Source organism: Schistocerca cancellata, chromosome 7 (genome assembly GCF_023864275.1).
Source record: "Schistocerca cancellata isolate TAMUIC-IGC-003103 chromosome 7, iqSchCanc2.1, whole genome shotgun sequence".
NCBI lineage: Eukaryota > Metazoa > Arthropoda > Insecta > Orthoptera > Acrididae > Schistocerca > Schistocerca cancellata.
In genome coordinates, this window is record NC_064632.1 from 300,758,500 (window position 1) to 300,773,979 (window position 15,480).

General features: G+C 41.2%; 1 protein-coding gene across 1 annotated transcript in view; it reads left to right on the forward strand.

Moving 5' to 3' along the window:
* Positions 1-15,480, forward strand: part of LOC126092630 (oxysterol-binding protein-related protein 6-like) — a 262,237-nt gene that overhangs the window by 76,170 nt on the left and 170,587 nt on the right. The window contains exons 4-6 of the mRNA XM_049908352.1: positions 3,493-3,660; positions 6,106-6,250; positions 14,726-14,791. Coding sequence (XP_049764309.1) covers positions 3,493-3,660; positions 6,106-6,250; positions 14,726-14,791 — 379 coding nt within the window. The remainder of the gene's footprint in view (positions 1-3,492; positions 3,661-6,105; positions 6,251-14,725; positions 14,792-15,480) is intronic.

The following is a 15,480-nucleotide window of genomic DNA, read 5'->3' on the forward strand; positions in this document are numbered from 1 at the left end:
GTGATACACCAGTAGAGCCAATATGCTTATTGGTATGTGAAACAATGCGAAGTCTAGAAAAATAAATCTCACCTCAAGATACAAAATAAACGTTTCAAACTTCTTGACACAAGGCTAAGTGAACATAAAGCTTTTGTAGCATCAGTGATTGTCACTGAGAGGAATTGCAAAAAGACATGAAAACATTTTTGTTTAGCAGGTTAATAAAGAATTTGCCTGATAATTATGTACTTTGGATAGCAAAGAGCACTCAGTAAACTGTAAGGCTGACTTTGTGGGTGATATACTGCTCAAATCTGTTGAAAGACATGCATTGGAAAAAATGTCATAAAAATTGAATGGGTGTAATAAATAAATAAATAAATAAATAAATAAATAAAAGATCTTCGAAAGATTTCTTGAAATTACTGCAACCTGTCACCTATTGTTTTGTTCTTAAAAGTTTTTTTACCAGTTTCGAACTGCCTAGTGATTCATTGTCAGGTTATCTATCATCTGATGATGGATCACATGGTGGTTTGAAACCAGTAATGGGTTAATTAAAAAAAATTGAAGAACAAAGCAAAAGGCAACTGTTTGCTGTAATTTCAAGAAACTTTTATTCATCATTCACAGTGTTCCTCATCCATAACGGCTAAAAGCTTTGAAGATCTTCTGTTCTTTTAGAGCAATATTAGTAAGTTACTAAGAAACCTGACAGGGCTATGTTGCAGACACAAAAGAAGCGTTAGCACTGTTGAACTACAATAGCCAACTGGCAGCAAAACTTGAGAGCATTTTATGAATTCAAAAGAAAATTTTGACGTACCCAACTCTCATAAAATCCCATGCCAGTTAGTGAATTGAATTATCTGATAACTTACCAAACATTAGGCCACCTAAGCAGATGGCAGTTGTAAATTTAAATTTGTTTGGAATTGTTTTAATGATAAACATACTAAAGCACCCTTTTTGACTGCCGGATGGTGCAAATCTGCCCACTATAGGGATAATGGATTATGTAGTTGAGAAGATGCACAAGGGGGAGGACACTGGACCAAGCAGGATGTGTCTCAGATTCCGTACCATCTATCCAAATGGTCTAGCTACTTCTCTGACAGCATTATATGAAGGTCATTAGAATGTTCGAGCATCCAATAAAACTAAAGGAGGGTGCTGTCCAACTCAATTTCTAAGATGTGTAGTAAATACATAAATGTCCTGTGTCTCCTAATCTAGTACAGTCATTCCAGTGTAACACCACTTTGGCAGCTTACTTGTCAGTGTTGATGATTGTTTATTCAGACAACTTTTCATTTCTTCTAATTAGGCTGGGTCATTTTAGACTGTCCCATCTCAGAAAAACTGAAGTGGTAACAGTGAATCAGAACTGAAGTGTTCACATCAGTCCCCTGCTATGGGAACCGCTTGACCATACAGGCAGTACCACTAACTTATATTACTGACATCATTTAGTTAAAATTATTATGGAATTGCTTTTGTGTTTTCATGTGATGATTCTTTTAGAAATCAAAGAGCTACAAAAGATTCCTCTTAAATTTGTGACAACTCATAAATGACATACATACTGTAGAGAAATTTGAGATTGTTCGGAGATGGGCTCCAGTGTCTATGGATAGTGCATATGTGACTAACTTCCATGAGTCTTATAGATTTTACCCTTGAGTTAAAATTCAGTTTTTACTCAAATAATTTATTAACTATTTGAATAAACTGACATTTTATGTTGTGTATAATAATGATGTACAGTTTTGGCATATAAATGGTATTCACAGATATTTTGTTTCAAATATATAGCCTCAACACACAATAAGTGAGACAACACAAATGCTATACCTGTATCAAAGTAACAAAGTGACTGACAGTTGAGCATGGAAGGAGACTGTTACATGAGTTTGCAGTACGGCTGTGGTGACAAGGCTGTGTGGCTTCATGCTGGACACATGATGACTTCCCAACTAATGTATGGTATTGAATCTTTTAAGCAGGATCCCAACCCTTATTACTTTGTGTCAATATTCACTGCTACCTTCATACTTTCAGCTGAATAAAATAAACCTGCCGTACAGAGAAACATAGAACACAAAAGTTCTGAATCATAACAGTTAGGCTAGTGGTTGAGAGCATTGTCCATAGCTGACTGTAGTAAATGGCAACTGTAGCAGCTGAGTGATACGACAGTGGTGAAAAGAATTTAAGGAATGATGAAACTCATAGTCCATTTGGTTGTTATTGTGGTAGCTCTATTGTAAACAACTAGCAGTCAATTATGTCGTTGTCCTAATACAGAGACAAGTAATTATTTATCATGGTGTATTGGTGCATGATTCTTTCTTATCCTTGAAATGCGTGTGTGCTTACACTGTGACAGATTTCATTCAAGTTGCTATGAAATGGAAGGGCATGAACAATTCACATATTTCTGCACTCCACCAGAATGCTAGGACAGTGATGCTTATGTGCAGCCACATGAAAAATGACAAGCAAAACAATGCTTCGAGCTATAAAAAGATTGAAAGCAGACATATATTGAATCGGATGGGCCCTGTTTTGAAAGAATCACATGTATCAGAACATATTTGGAAGTTTATTAAATTTCTGGCAAGCAGTCATGTGAATTCCAACTCTTCCACTGATATTTTACCTGCATAAATTGTGGTCATCTTTGGTGTAGCCGAAACTATATTGATTCACTCAGAGGATGGCAATAAGATTTGTGGCTGGCCAGAAGATAGGTGGCCAAAATATCACTTGAAGAGTTGGGATTAGTGTACCTGTATGTCCAAAATTTAACGGATTAATTTATCACACTGTGAAAAGCTGAAAATGCATGTATTTGACAAGTACACAAAATTTGTAGCAGTATTTGGATTTCTTTTATGTTCGACCTTGAACACTTTTCCAGAGAAACACAAGAATACATTTATAGCAAGCTGTTTGCTCATTGCCACTGGGTGGATAATTTGCCGAAAGTTGTAAGGACACTGTTCAAGGTCAAGAAACAGTCTAACACTAAAAAAGCTATGTCTAATAACACCTTGACAATATGAACAATATAGTTTCCTTTTGTGGTGGTGATAAATTGTACGTGACACATGTTTCCTACATGGTGAGGATAAGTTTTAGTACTTTGCTCTGCATCTTTATATTATTCGCTGAGTTATTACCAAACATGTGTACAGCATTTTCTCAGGAATATCTTAAACCTTAACTAGATGCATGTTGTTAGTATCAATATGTTCTCATGTTTGAGTTGTCATTAATTATCTCTATAAATTATTTAATATATTGTGTGTCTAGCTATTAGCAGGTTGTTTGTACGCCAGTGAAATGAAACGAATTATTATTGCCCACTGATGCTGATATGGATATTTTTATGTTCTGTGTTTTATATGTTCTGCCAAGTTAATGTTTTAGTTCCAGTTTCTCTTGATGGTGGCTGCTGCTATGGACAGTGAAGTGTAAAATAAACATATTTTTTGGATTTTACAGAGGTACTTTGTAGTGGACAAAGGAATCCTAATATATGCAAAAAGTCCTGGCGATATTGCAAGAGGAAAGATTCATGGATCTGTTGATATTGGGTTGTCTGTTATATCAACAAAAGAAAAGAGGCGACGCCTTGATATTGATGCTGAGGAATTCATTTACCACTTGAAGGTGAGTTTTCAATAAAGTGATGCTGCACTATGTTGCACAATTAACGAGAGTTGTAAATTGTTTTTCCCACAATTCACAATCGTAAACTGCTAGACTGCTTCTTCCGATTGATGTGTAGCTTGTTTCCTTCCACATCCCAGGAGGCACTTCTTAGTGACGGATCTTATGGAACACAATATATGAAAACAGAGCTTTACTATTTCACAGTCTTGAGTGTTTGCTTTCACTTCCTTTTCACTTTCTAAAGCACCCACCTAAACCACTTCATTTTTCCTCATTTCGCATTCTTCCTCCCTCTTCCATCTTCTCCCTTGGACTCCTCTGCCCCTCACACATGCCCCTCCTTCCAGCTATCTCTGCCATCTCCCCCACCTTCCTACCTCCTTCTAGCCATTTCTACAATATTCCCACCTACCTCCCTTTTGCCCCCTCACTCTCCTTTCCACCCCCTCCCACCCTCCCTCTCGTCTCCTTCCCATGCTCCTGCTACTCAAATCCCTGCTTCTGTCCCTCCCTCCCTCCCTCCCTCCCTCCCTCCCTCCCTCCCTCTGTCTGTCCATGTATCCCACCATGCCTCCATCCAACCCTCCGACCCTCCTGACCCCTACCTCTGGTTTCCCTTCCCTCCCTCCTACTACCTCTCCACCCTCCCTCCTACCTCTGGTTTCCCTTCTCTCCTTCCTACTACCTCTCCACCCTCCCTCCTGACTCCCCCTCTGCTCTTTCTCCTTGCTCTCCCTTCCCACTCCCACCATACTCTCCTATCCACATCCACACCCTCATGAATCCCTGCCACTTTGTCCCTCTCGACTCCCCATTTGTACCCTCCCCTCCCTCAATCCCTCCCACTCGTGACCGCCTCCCCTCGCTGCCTCGTGACCGCCTCCCCTCGCTGCCTCGCGACCGCCTCCTAACGCTGCCTCGCAACCGCCTCCCCTCGCTGCCACGCGACCACCTCCCCTCGCTGCCACACGACCGCCTCCCCTCGCTGCCTCGCAACTGCCTCCCCTCACTGCCTCGCGACCGCCTCCCCCCGCTGCCTCGCGGCGGCCTCCCCCCGCTGCCTCGCGGCAGCCTCCCCCCGCTGCCTCGCGGCGGCCTCCCCCCGCTGCCTCGCGGCGGCCTCCCCCCGCTGCCTCGCGGCGGCCTCCCCCCGCTGCCTCGCGGCGGCCTCCCCCCGCTGCCTCGCGGCGGCCCCCCCCCCGCTGCCTCGCGGCGGCCCCCCCCCCGCTGCCTCGCGGCGGCCCCCCCGCTGCCTCGCGGCGGCCCCCCCCCCCGCTGCCTCGCGGCGGCCCCCCCCCCGCTGCCTCGCGGCGGCCCCCCCCCCCGCTGCCTCGCGGCGGCCCCCCCCCCGCTGCCTCGCGGCGGCCCCCCCCCCCGCTGTCTCGCGGCGGCCCCCCCCCCCGCTGCCTCGCGGCGGCCCCCCCCCCCCCCCGCTGCCTCGCGCCGGCCCCCCCCCCGCTGCCTCGCGGCCGCCTCCCCCGCTGCCCTGCGACCGCCTTCCCTCGCTGCCACCCGACCATCCCCGCTACCTTCTGACTGTCCTTCTCCCTCCTAACAGGCTCAATCCTGCTTGACCCTCCTACCCACCCAACTGCCCCCTCCCACCCGACTGCCCCCTCCCACCCTCATCCCACCTAACTTTTGCCCTCCAACTCCCTTCGCCCCTCCCAACCCCTTCTCACGCGACTGGCACCCTCCCACCCTCTCTCACCTCTTCCCTCCTAACCGTCCCTCCCTCCTAACCGTCCCTCCAACCTAACCGCCCCTCCAACCTAACCGCCCCACCCTGCCAGTCGCCCTCCACACTCCCAATTGCCCCCCTCCCTGTTGCCTGCTCCCCCTCCCTGTTGCCTGCTCCCCCTCCCTGTTGCCTGCCCCCCCTCCCTGTTGCCTGCCCCCCCTCCCTGTTGCCTGCCCCCCCTCCCTGTTGCCTGCCCCCCCTCCCTGTTGCCTGGCGCCCCCTCCCTGTTGCCTGGCGCCCCCTCCCTGTTGCCTGGCGCCCCCTCCCTGTTGCCTGGCGCCCCCTCCCTGTTGCCTGGCGCCCCCTCCCTGTTGCCTGGCGCCCCCTCCCTGTTGCCTGGCGCCCCCTCCCTGTTGCCTGGCGCCCCCTCCCTGTTGCCTGGCGCCCCCTCCCTGTTGTCTGGCGCCCCCTCCCTTTGGTATGGCCCTCCCTCCCTGTTGTCTGCCCCCCCCCCCCCCCCTCTCACTGCCGTGGTGACTGCAAGTTGGCATGCCTATGGGTGGGAGATGGAGGGATAAAGAGATTTTGTGTGTGTGTGCCTATGGGTGGGAGATGGAGGGATAAAGAGATTTGTGTGTGTGTGTGTGTGTGTGTGTGTGTGTGTGTGTGTGTGTGTGTGTGTGTGTGTGTTTCAATCTATTCTTGATACATTAACCATATCTGTTGTGATTTATGTTATTTAATCTCTTCTTGCCTTTTAGGCAAAAACCCAAGACAGCTTTGTGAAATGGGTTGAGCAGCTAAAGCAGCACAGATTGTACAGACAACATATTCTGACATTTGGAACAAGAGAGCTACCTGTAATAAATGCTCAGGATGATAACAGTCCATCAGCTAACTGTACAAGTAAGTGAAATCATGACAGGAAAATACTGGCAAAAGTTTGGAGAAGACTCACTTTATTCCTTTAAATACGTTTGGCTTGATTAGAAATTCTAATTTAATGAAAATATTATATAGCTGCTGGTTTCTGCATTTACAGTGATGCATGCAGTTTTGCACATACACTAGATCAGTCATCACAATATTTAATTGAATTTAATCAATGTAAACTGATGTCCATAAGTTAAGAGATCACAGAAATACCATAAGACACTGGAAAGCGTCCAGCAATATTGTGATACATAATGCATTGGGAAGACAAAAGGTGTACAAGAAAGCTATGTACAGGTGGCACTTTTTCCATGTTTGTTGATTTTCTGACACGTGTGTACAGATCATCAATATATGGTCAGACACTGTTGCGAGGCAAGTCAGGATGTGCAATGTATCTCCATACTATGGATCAGATAGTATAAAATTTAGGTTTCCTGTGGTTTTCCTAAATTGCTTAAGACAAATGCTTGGATGGTTTCTTTGAAAAGTAAATGACCAATTTCACTCCCCATCCTTCAGTTCGAGCTTGTGCTCAGTTTTAATGATCTCATCATCAACAACATGTTAAACCCTTATTTTTCTTCTTTACTTTCTTGGTTCTGGAGATCAGTAATGATTCGTGATGATGGTGCTAGTTCTGCAGTCTTCTGATCATGCATGTTCTGTTGGATTTAGGTGTGGGAGCAAGCTAAAACTCTATAGACTTGTGACATCATCTTGTGGCAGATATTCATCCATCAAACTTTGCTGTCAGACATTATCATCTGCCAAGTGGAATCCAGGTCCTAATGGACATTGAAAATGGTTCATATACCTGTAGGCCTCCTACCTTTATATTGCAGCTATTACTACTACCTCTAAAAAGCACACAGTGGTGTACATGTTCTTAACATTTGGCGGTCTGTGTGCTGCATTTCTGTGAGTGGCCTGCACCTGGCAGATGAGTGCACAGAGCATTGTCTTAAAAAGAAGTTAACACATTATGATGGAAGATTTATGACCCAGAGACTGTCATTTGATCTTGAGCCAGAGCAGTGGCCACACTGATTGGACATCCTTGGGCACTTAAAGTAAAGTAAGAATGCTGGCTTTGGATTATAACCATTCCCAGTATGCTGTAGTATTTTTGTCAATGGAATCTTATGCAGTGCTGCGAAATGATGGTGTGGTGAACATTCCATTCTGGCATCTAATCTACTAGTTATCTGGCAATTCGTAATGTCAGTCATGTGTGTTTGCTGTACTACCATAAATCTTCACATCTATGTACGTCCTCCACTAGGTTCCGTTCAATGTATCGTGGAGGGTACTTCATACTGATGTTATAGCTTTTCTTTAATATTACATTTGTGTAATGAGGGGAAAAATGACTGTCTGTAAGCACCCTAATCTCTCATTTTAGACTCATGATCCCTGTGTGAGATATACATCGGTGTGAGCAGAATAATAGCACAGTTTTCTTCTTCTCTTGTTTTTCTGCTGACTGTTTTCCCTCATTTGTCAGCCTCATTCTGTTGGTATACTGGACATGCTGTTGTCCCATCTCTTAGGTGGCCATCCTAGCAGTCATTTCCATTGCAGTCGTCCATTTTTACAAATTTTAACTACTCTTGTGGGATCCATACTTTCACATGATACTTCCAATTTTGTTTTCTTCTCTTCATCCATTTATTTATATCTTGTATGCATTGCAAAGCCTTCCCAAAAATTTGTCTTCCATTATCTTCCTTAATACTGATTTTATGTGATAGTCATGTTTCATATAACTTCTAAGTATTACCCATAACAAGTTATACAAATTGGTGTCTTCAGGAGATAATCTTTGGTATAGACATTACATTTATCCCCATTTAAAGAGCCTGTCATTCATTACACCAAATGGAAATTTTGTCAAAATCCATCTGCAATTGCACATAATTGTCCAATGACGGTATTTTGTTGTACGCATCATCATCAGCTAAACTGCTTCTGTTGTTTGAAAGATTTCATGAATGAATAAAGCAGATTGTGTACCACATGAATGTTTTTTGTGGAATCGTGCTGAGTATTTGAAAGAATCTTTTTTTTCCTCCATGAACATCGTACTGTTAGAACTTAGAATATGCTGCAGGATAGTGCAAGAGACGGATGTCAGCAATACTTGTCTGTCATTCTGTGCATCTGATCTATTGCCCTTTTTGTAAATGAGTGATTTCCACTCTTTTCCAATCACAAGGTATTAATTACTGCATAGGTGATTCTCATTAGCCATGAGTTAGAAAAGTAGGTAATTCTGCAGTGTATTTGATATAAATTTGAAGTGCAGTTTCATTAGGGCCGGGTGCATTATTCAGTTTTAAATGTGGATTCTAAAATGTCTGCTTCATGTCTGTCATCTTCAATTGTGACACGTGACAGATTCATGAGAGATTGAATAAACAGTTTAAAATACTCAAATGCTGTGCTCTTTGTACACTCATCATGCAATCAGAACCTCTTTGTACAAGATTTTTGGCCACAAAGGGTGTTATGCAGACTATAAATGGTCATGTTCTTTCGCACCATGTATGTCACTTGTTCGTGCAAACAGGTGAGGCAACACATAGATTAGGTGCAATGTTTTTTCGTTGACCTTTAAGATCCTTTATCTTATGGACAAAAGTGAAGTTAGACAGACATGTCCACTAATTTGACAGCTGACTTGTATAAGTGTGACTCCTCTAGAAAATAAAGTGAAATAATACAGTGGTCAATGTTAAATGTGTTGCAGTCTATAGAAAGATTCATAACTGAATCAGAGTAGGTCTGCATAATGTGTCTGGTGTCTTGTACCTGAGAGATACATACTGCATCCTGCAAAAATTACTTCCACTGTAACTCATAGGATTAGATTTGTTGAATTTTTTTTCTTTTTTAATGTTTTTTTCCTGTTTGTGTCTCCTGCATTATTGTCAATTGTACTGGAGATATACTTCCAGCTGAGGGGGTGAAGCTGCTTTTGATGAGATGTGACTGGTTATTTTCTTGTACTCATGACCTGCTGCTATTTGTGTCTTGATTTCTGTTTCTATTTTTGTTTTTATTTCACTTGTATTTTTTATTTTCTCTTTTTGCTTTTTATTATTGCAATTTTAATGGACTTACCCTGCAAATTGTTGTTTTTTAAACTTTTTTGACAATTGATTCTTTATTTAGTTGGAAAATACACACTGGCCACATTTAATCTAATTTAGGCTAACATTCCAAACATACAGGGTCAAAATTAAATGGATGGCAGAGGATCTGAAACATATTAATTTTAGGCCATGGTTTACTGCATGATTCTGTGCTTGATACTTTGTCTCTTAATGCTGGAGACACCATCAGAGGCTATAAAGACTTAATTAGTTTGACTTTTTAACTCAGTCAAGCTCAGCAGCATGTAATGTTTGTACATAACTTTCCAACAGTCAGTTTGTGACATCATCTGGCAGGTGGCGCACATAGTGGAGTTGTCTCTGTGTGCGTTAGAAGGCTGTACTGTAGAATAAATGGTGCTGTTTACTTTATTTAGCATTGTGGCCACAAATTGTCTAATTTCAATCCTCCTCATTTTATGTTAAAGCTGCTATTGTGATTTTTGAATTTCCGTGGCCCTCTGCACACCTTAGTATAATAGTGATTGGACCTTGATAAAACTGTAGTGCAAACCCCTCCTCCGCCCATCACTTGATCTGCTGCCGCTAATTCATCTTCATCAGTGCTGCCCAGATGACAGTTGCTTTTGTGTTATTTAAACCAGGTGTTGCTTCATCTTTTAGTAATTCCTTTGTACATTTAACTTTATTTGCAAGGAATTTTATCTACTACTTCTGTGGCAAGTGTTGAGCATAGGTACTTTGCATTATTTAAATGTTCAAGCACATCATTCTTGTTGGGTTGATTGCCAACTCTTCTGCAGTACAAGCTTCTTAACACGTGACAGTGCGACTCCACAATCTGTGAAAATGATTGGATGATGTCACAAGTTAACTGTCGCACGGTCACATGTGTTTAGTCTCTGGGAGTGATTTGATGATTAGAAGATGAAAAGTTAGTCACAGAACCAGTTTTCCAGGCTATACGAGGCCTCAAATGTTCAATGCATGTTAGGCATAGGCACCCATTTGTAAAGTCATATATTTAATAACAAACAACTGGACCAACTTTGGTGGTGCTACCTTGGAAGACCACACCTAGTTACCCATGGTGTATTCATGGTGAAGTTTACCACTCTTTGTAATTCATGACTGGTTGCTGAAGATGGAGCCTGCTCATTATAGAAACTTGCAAAGCTTCACAGTAGGCATCATCCTAATTCCAGGAAAGTTCAGACCACAAAGAGCTGTCTGAGTTTACAGAAAAGTATTGTTTTGGATTGTGTGGAAGAAGATTCATCAATAAGCAACTGGCAACATGCGCATAAAATGCACACTCCACAGAGTACAATGTGAGAAGTACTGGGCAACAATGACCATACCTCTTCAATAATCAAAGTGTTCATCAATGGGGCCAAATGATTTTATTCCTAGATTTCAGACAGATTACCTAGCACACCGCTGCTGTGCAAGCTTTTTACATTGTGTGTTGTTCAAGGGTGATGTCTCTTTCAATTGTAATGGTGTTTTCAACTGTCACATAGGCAGTAGGGATGAAAATAAATACACCTAACTTGTCTTAAATTACCAGCAATGAGTCTCTAGCAACTTATGGGTTGTAAGTGTAGAAGATCAAGGAAGTGGCGTATGAGGCACTTGTTTGACTGATTCTTGAGTATTGTTCATCTGTCTGGGATCCCTAACAGGTAGGATTGACAGAAGAGAGAGAGAAGATCCAACAAAGAGCAGCGCGTTTTGTCACGGGATCGTTTAGCCAGTGCAAGAGCACTATGGAGATGCTCAGCAAACTCCATTGGCAGACGTCAGAAGAGAGGCATTGTGCATCATGGAGAGATTTACTACTGTAATTTTGAGACAGTACCTGCCAGGAAGAGTTGGACAACATATTATTTCCACCCACATACGACTTGCGCAATGACCACGAGAAGAAAATTTGAGAAATTAGAGCCAATACAGAGGCTTACCAACAGTCATTCTTCCAAAGCTCTATTTGTGAGTGGAACAGGGTTGTGGGCTCAATTACTGGTACGAAAAGTGCCCCCCCCCCCCCACTACATACCATTAGGTGGCTTGCAGAGTATGATGTAGATATAGATCAACTAATAGGACATTTTTTTTGCCAACAATTGTTTTGTGTGTGTGTGTGTGTGTGTGTGTGTGTGTGTGTGTGTGTGCACGCGCGTGCACACACATGTGCTCGCCTGCAAACAAGAGCATACTATTTCTCATGACTTTAAATACCCTTGAGCTTATTGTACAAGAGATATCATTATTGTTTTATTGGAGAGGTGGTCGTGTCCCAGTAGGTCTTAATCCTCTGGATTTTTTTTTCCTGTGGGGATACATCAAGTTATTGGTGTTTAGGCCCCATTAGAAACTGAAGAGGAACTGGCTGGTAGGGCCACAGCCATCTGGTTCATTGTATAACAGACAACTGGAATATTTGAGAGTCCAGCCAGAAAATTATGCACCATTGTGATGCATGCATTGCGACTGTCTCTTCACTTTGAACAGTTGCTAGGAGTTTAAGCTGTTGCTGTAAGATGTAAGTTGTTTGTCAGTGAACACCTAAATATTCATTTCTGACTATTAATTCTCCATCTCAAAAGTTGATTTTGGGGACAATCAGTCAGGACTCTGAAGAAATGTAGGAAGACATGAGGCAATACTGACCCTAACACCTATTTTAGAAGATACAACTGAAAATTAGAGAGAATTTTTGACAGCATTGACTGGAATAATCTGTGAAATTCTGAAGGTAGCAGTGGTAAAATACAGGAAACAGCAGGTTATCTATAACTTACACAAAACCAGACTGCAGCTTTGAGTCAAAGAACATGAAAGGGAAACAGTAACTGAGAAGGGAATATTACTTAATCTATACCTTGAAAAAGCTGTAAAGGAAACCAAGAAAAATTTGGAAATAGAATTTAAGTTTAGGAAGAAGAAAAAAGCTTTGAGGTTAGTGGATGGCATAAGAATTTGGCAAAGGGCTTGGAAGACCAGTTGGATAGAATGGATAGTGTCTCGAAAGTGGTTAGAGGACGAATATCAACAAATGCAAAACAAGGGTAATGGACTGCAGTTAGATGAAATTAAGTGAGGCAATGAGGCAGAAAAAGTAGTACACGAATTATACTATTTGTGAGGCAGAGTAATTGATGACGGCCAAAGTAAGGAAGACAGGAAATGCAAGTTGGTGGTGACAAGAAATAGGCTTCTGAGTAATGAAAATTTATTAAGACTAAATATAAATTTAAGTATTAGGAAGTTTTTGCTGAAGATATTTGTTTGGATGTAACCTTTTATGGAAGTGAAACATGTACAACAATTAGTTCAGGGAAAAACAGAATAGGAGCTTTTGAAATGCGGTGCTTCAGAGGAATACTGAATATTTGATCGGTAGAGTGAATAACTAATGTGAAGGTACTGAACCAACATGGAGAGAAAACAAATCGTGGCACAACTTGAGCAAAAGAAGGGGTTGGTTGGTGTGGCACATCCTGGATCATCAAGGACTCATCAGTTTTACAAACATAAGGAAGTGTGTGAGGGATAGGGGGAATTGTAGGGGGAGACCAGTGCTTGATTGTAGCAAGTAGGCTTAGGTGAGTGCTGTAGCAGTAGTTACACAGATATGAAGCAGCTTGCACTGGATAGAATAATGTGAAGAGCTGCTTCAAAGCAATCGTTGAACTGAAGACCACAGCACGCAGCAATAACTTAAGGTGTTCAGTTTAGTATCCTCTAGTATCTGTCTAATTTTGACTCTAAAGGTTTGGGCACCTTATATGTTGCATCTATTGTGTACATTTAACCATTGGCAACATGTCAGGAAATTACAGCTGTGTCTCAACTTCATGGTTATGGAACCACAATGAGGTCAAAATAAAAGTAAGAAACACTGGTGAGTTAGGGATCGTACATCCGATATCAATAATAACTATAATGGCATCCTTTTTATGAAGATTATCTCTTGATAATGTTGTTTGATATTTCAATGAGAATGAGACGCATTATGAACTGTGTTAAGTCATTTTTAATATGTAGGATTTTCTTTACATGTCTGTCTGTCAAATGAGTGGCTGTTCCCTAATCTTCGTCATTTTTTAATGTACACTGTAATTTGCTTATTATGAACTACCTTAACTGCATTTGAAGATTTTTGCTAGGCTTGTAATAAGGTATTGCACATGTATTTTAGTAAAGTTTTAGATATTTCATTTTGCTGTAATTATTGCTAATTGGTAACATTTTTTAAAATTTTTGCTAGGATCACTGCGTATTTTGGAATTAACTAAAAACATATCTTTGAAGCTGTTTGGCATATTTTAGTGCTGTAGAGATGTAGCTACAAAGACAGTCAGCTGAAATTCCTGCCAGTGATCTTTCTGTAACGCCATGTGCAGGTAACAGGGCAAGCGTAAGAGAAACACTGAGTCACAGTTGTAATTTGTACTCATAAAGTCATAAACATCTTCAGCTAGAGACCATAACATGTTGCATTCTTTCCCTTGAGAGCTAAAAAATTAAATAATGTTATTCAAAGGTCATAGGCCTAACTTTGTGCATTGCTGAACTTTGTGAGTGAAAGTGATTATTGTGTTATTACGTAATCCATTGTATTCAATTCAGTGCATTGTTCATATATTCTCTTCACTTATTAAATTTATTGTATGGACAAGCTGCTCATTTTTCGTTTAAAACTCCCAATGGATTCAGTATGAAATATGAAGCCTGAAACACAAATATAAAACAGTTATAAAATTTCCCATAGTACTCTTTGATTACTGCTTTTACTAACCATCTAAAGCACATTGGCCAAGTGGGGTCATGCAGTGTTAAGTTGATTAAACTGAATACTAGGTTTGTTCCTTAGAAAGGGACTCAAGTTATTTCCTTATGGTTATTGCCCCGTTCAGAACTTGTGCTCTATTGCCCTCACCACTGTTCCTTCCCTCCCTCCTTCCCTCAGAGCAAGAGTTTATCTGATGAAAGATTGTAAAGGTTAACTATTAAATGACCACATGGCTAATGAATGTTACTCACTGTTACAGTGAAAAGTTAAAATAATTGCTGAGAAATCTATGCCTCTCTAGAATCATCTGTATTTTATATCTGTATGGATACTTTTTTGCCTCTATGCTTCATTTTGGTTCTAAAATCCATATGGTTCTTTAACTGATGACTTAGTGTTTCTACTTGTCATTTGGGATGTAGATAAATGATATGGAGATAAACAGTGGTTTGCTTACAGTTAGCTCCTTAATTGTTAATTTAAATTATTTTTTTTCTCATAACTTATATTTTTGCTTGTCTGATCTGTTAGTTCAGCAGACGCCCCTCAGCAGTCATTTGTTCAAGGCCTCACTATTCAGAGGTGGAAAACCTATAGGTAAGTTCATGTAATACAAGATTTCCTATTTCTACCTCCCATTCCCTTTCTTGCTGAATGGAATCAACTGTCATTAATATAATAACACTTATAATCATCTATTTGAATTGGAGACCAAATCCTTCTGCTACACCATTTTGAAATTATTTTGTACTGTAATATAACGTGGTCGAGGATGTCCCCATTTTATATACACACATGTACTGGAAATATTAATAAATATGTTTTGTGATAGCTAGTTCTCCTATTACTTTGTGTGTGTGTGTGTGTGTGTGTGTGTGTGTGTGTGTGTGTGTGTGTGTGTGTGTGTTTGTTCAGTTTGCTCCTTTAATAAATACTTAAGAGAAGAGTCAGTTGGTTGGGTGCTGTGGCAGATAGAACACTGAAAATAACATGTAATAATTTTTGCTTGATAAAATGTGTAGTTAGAGACTGTTTGAGTTTTGATAAGTTTAGTTATAATAAAATATTTTTCTGGAACATCCAGTGTGAACAATCTGCTAAATGCTTGCACCATGATTGCATTTTTATACTGAAATCATTTAAGTAAACCATAAACTGTGAAACAGAGTCACTTGCTAGTACTTATCTTTAGGAGGCAGAATGTGTAGTGCAAAGAGACACAAGCAAATGTAAAACGGACACACTACCTAGCTTTTAGAAGTATTACCTCATTTTCCTAAAATCTG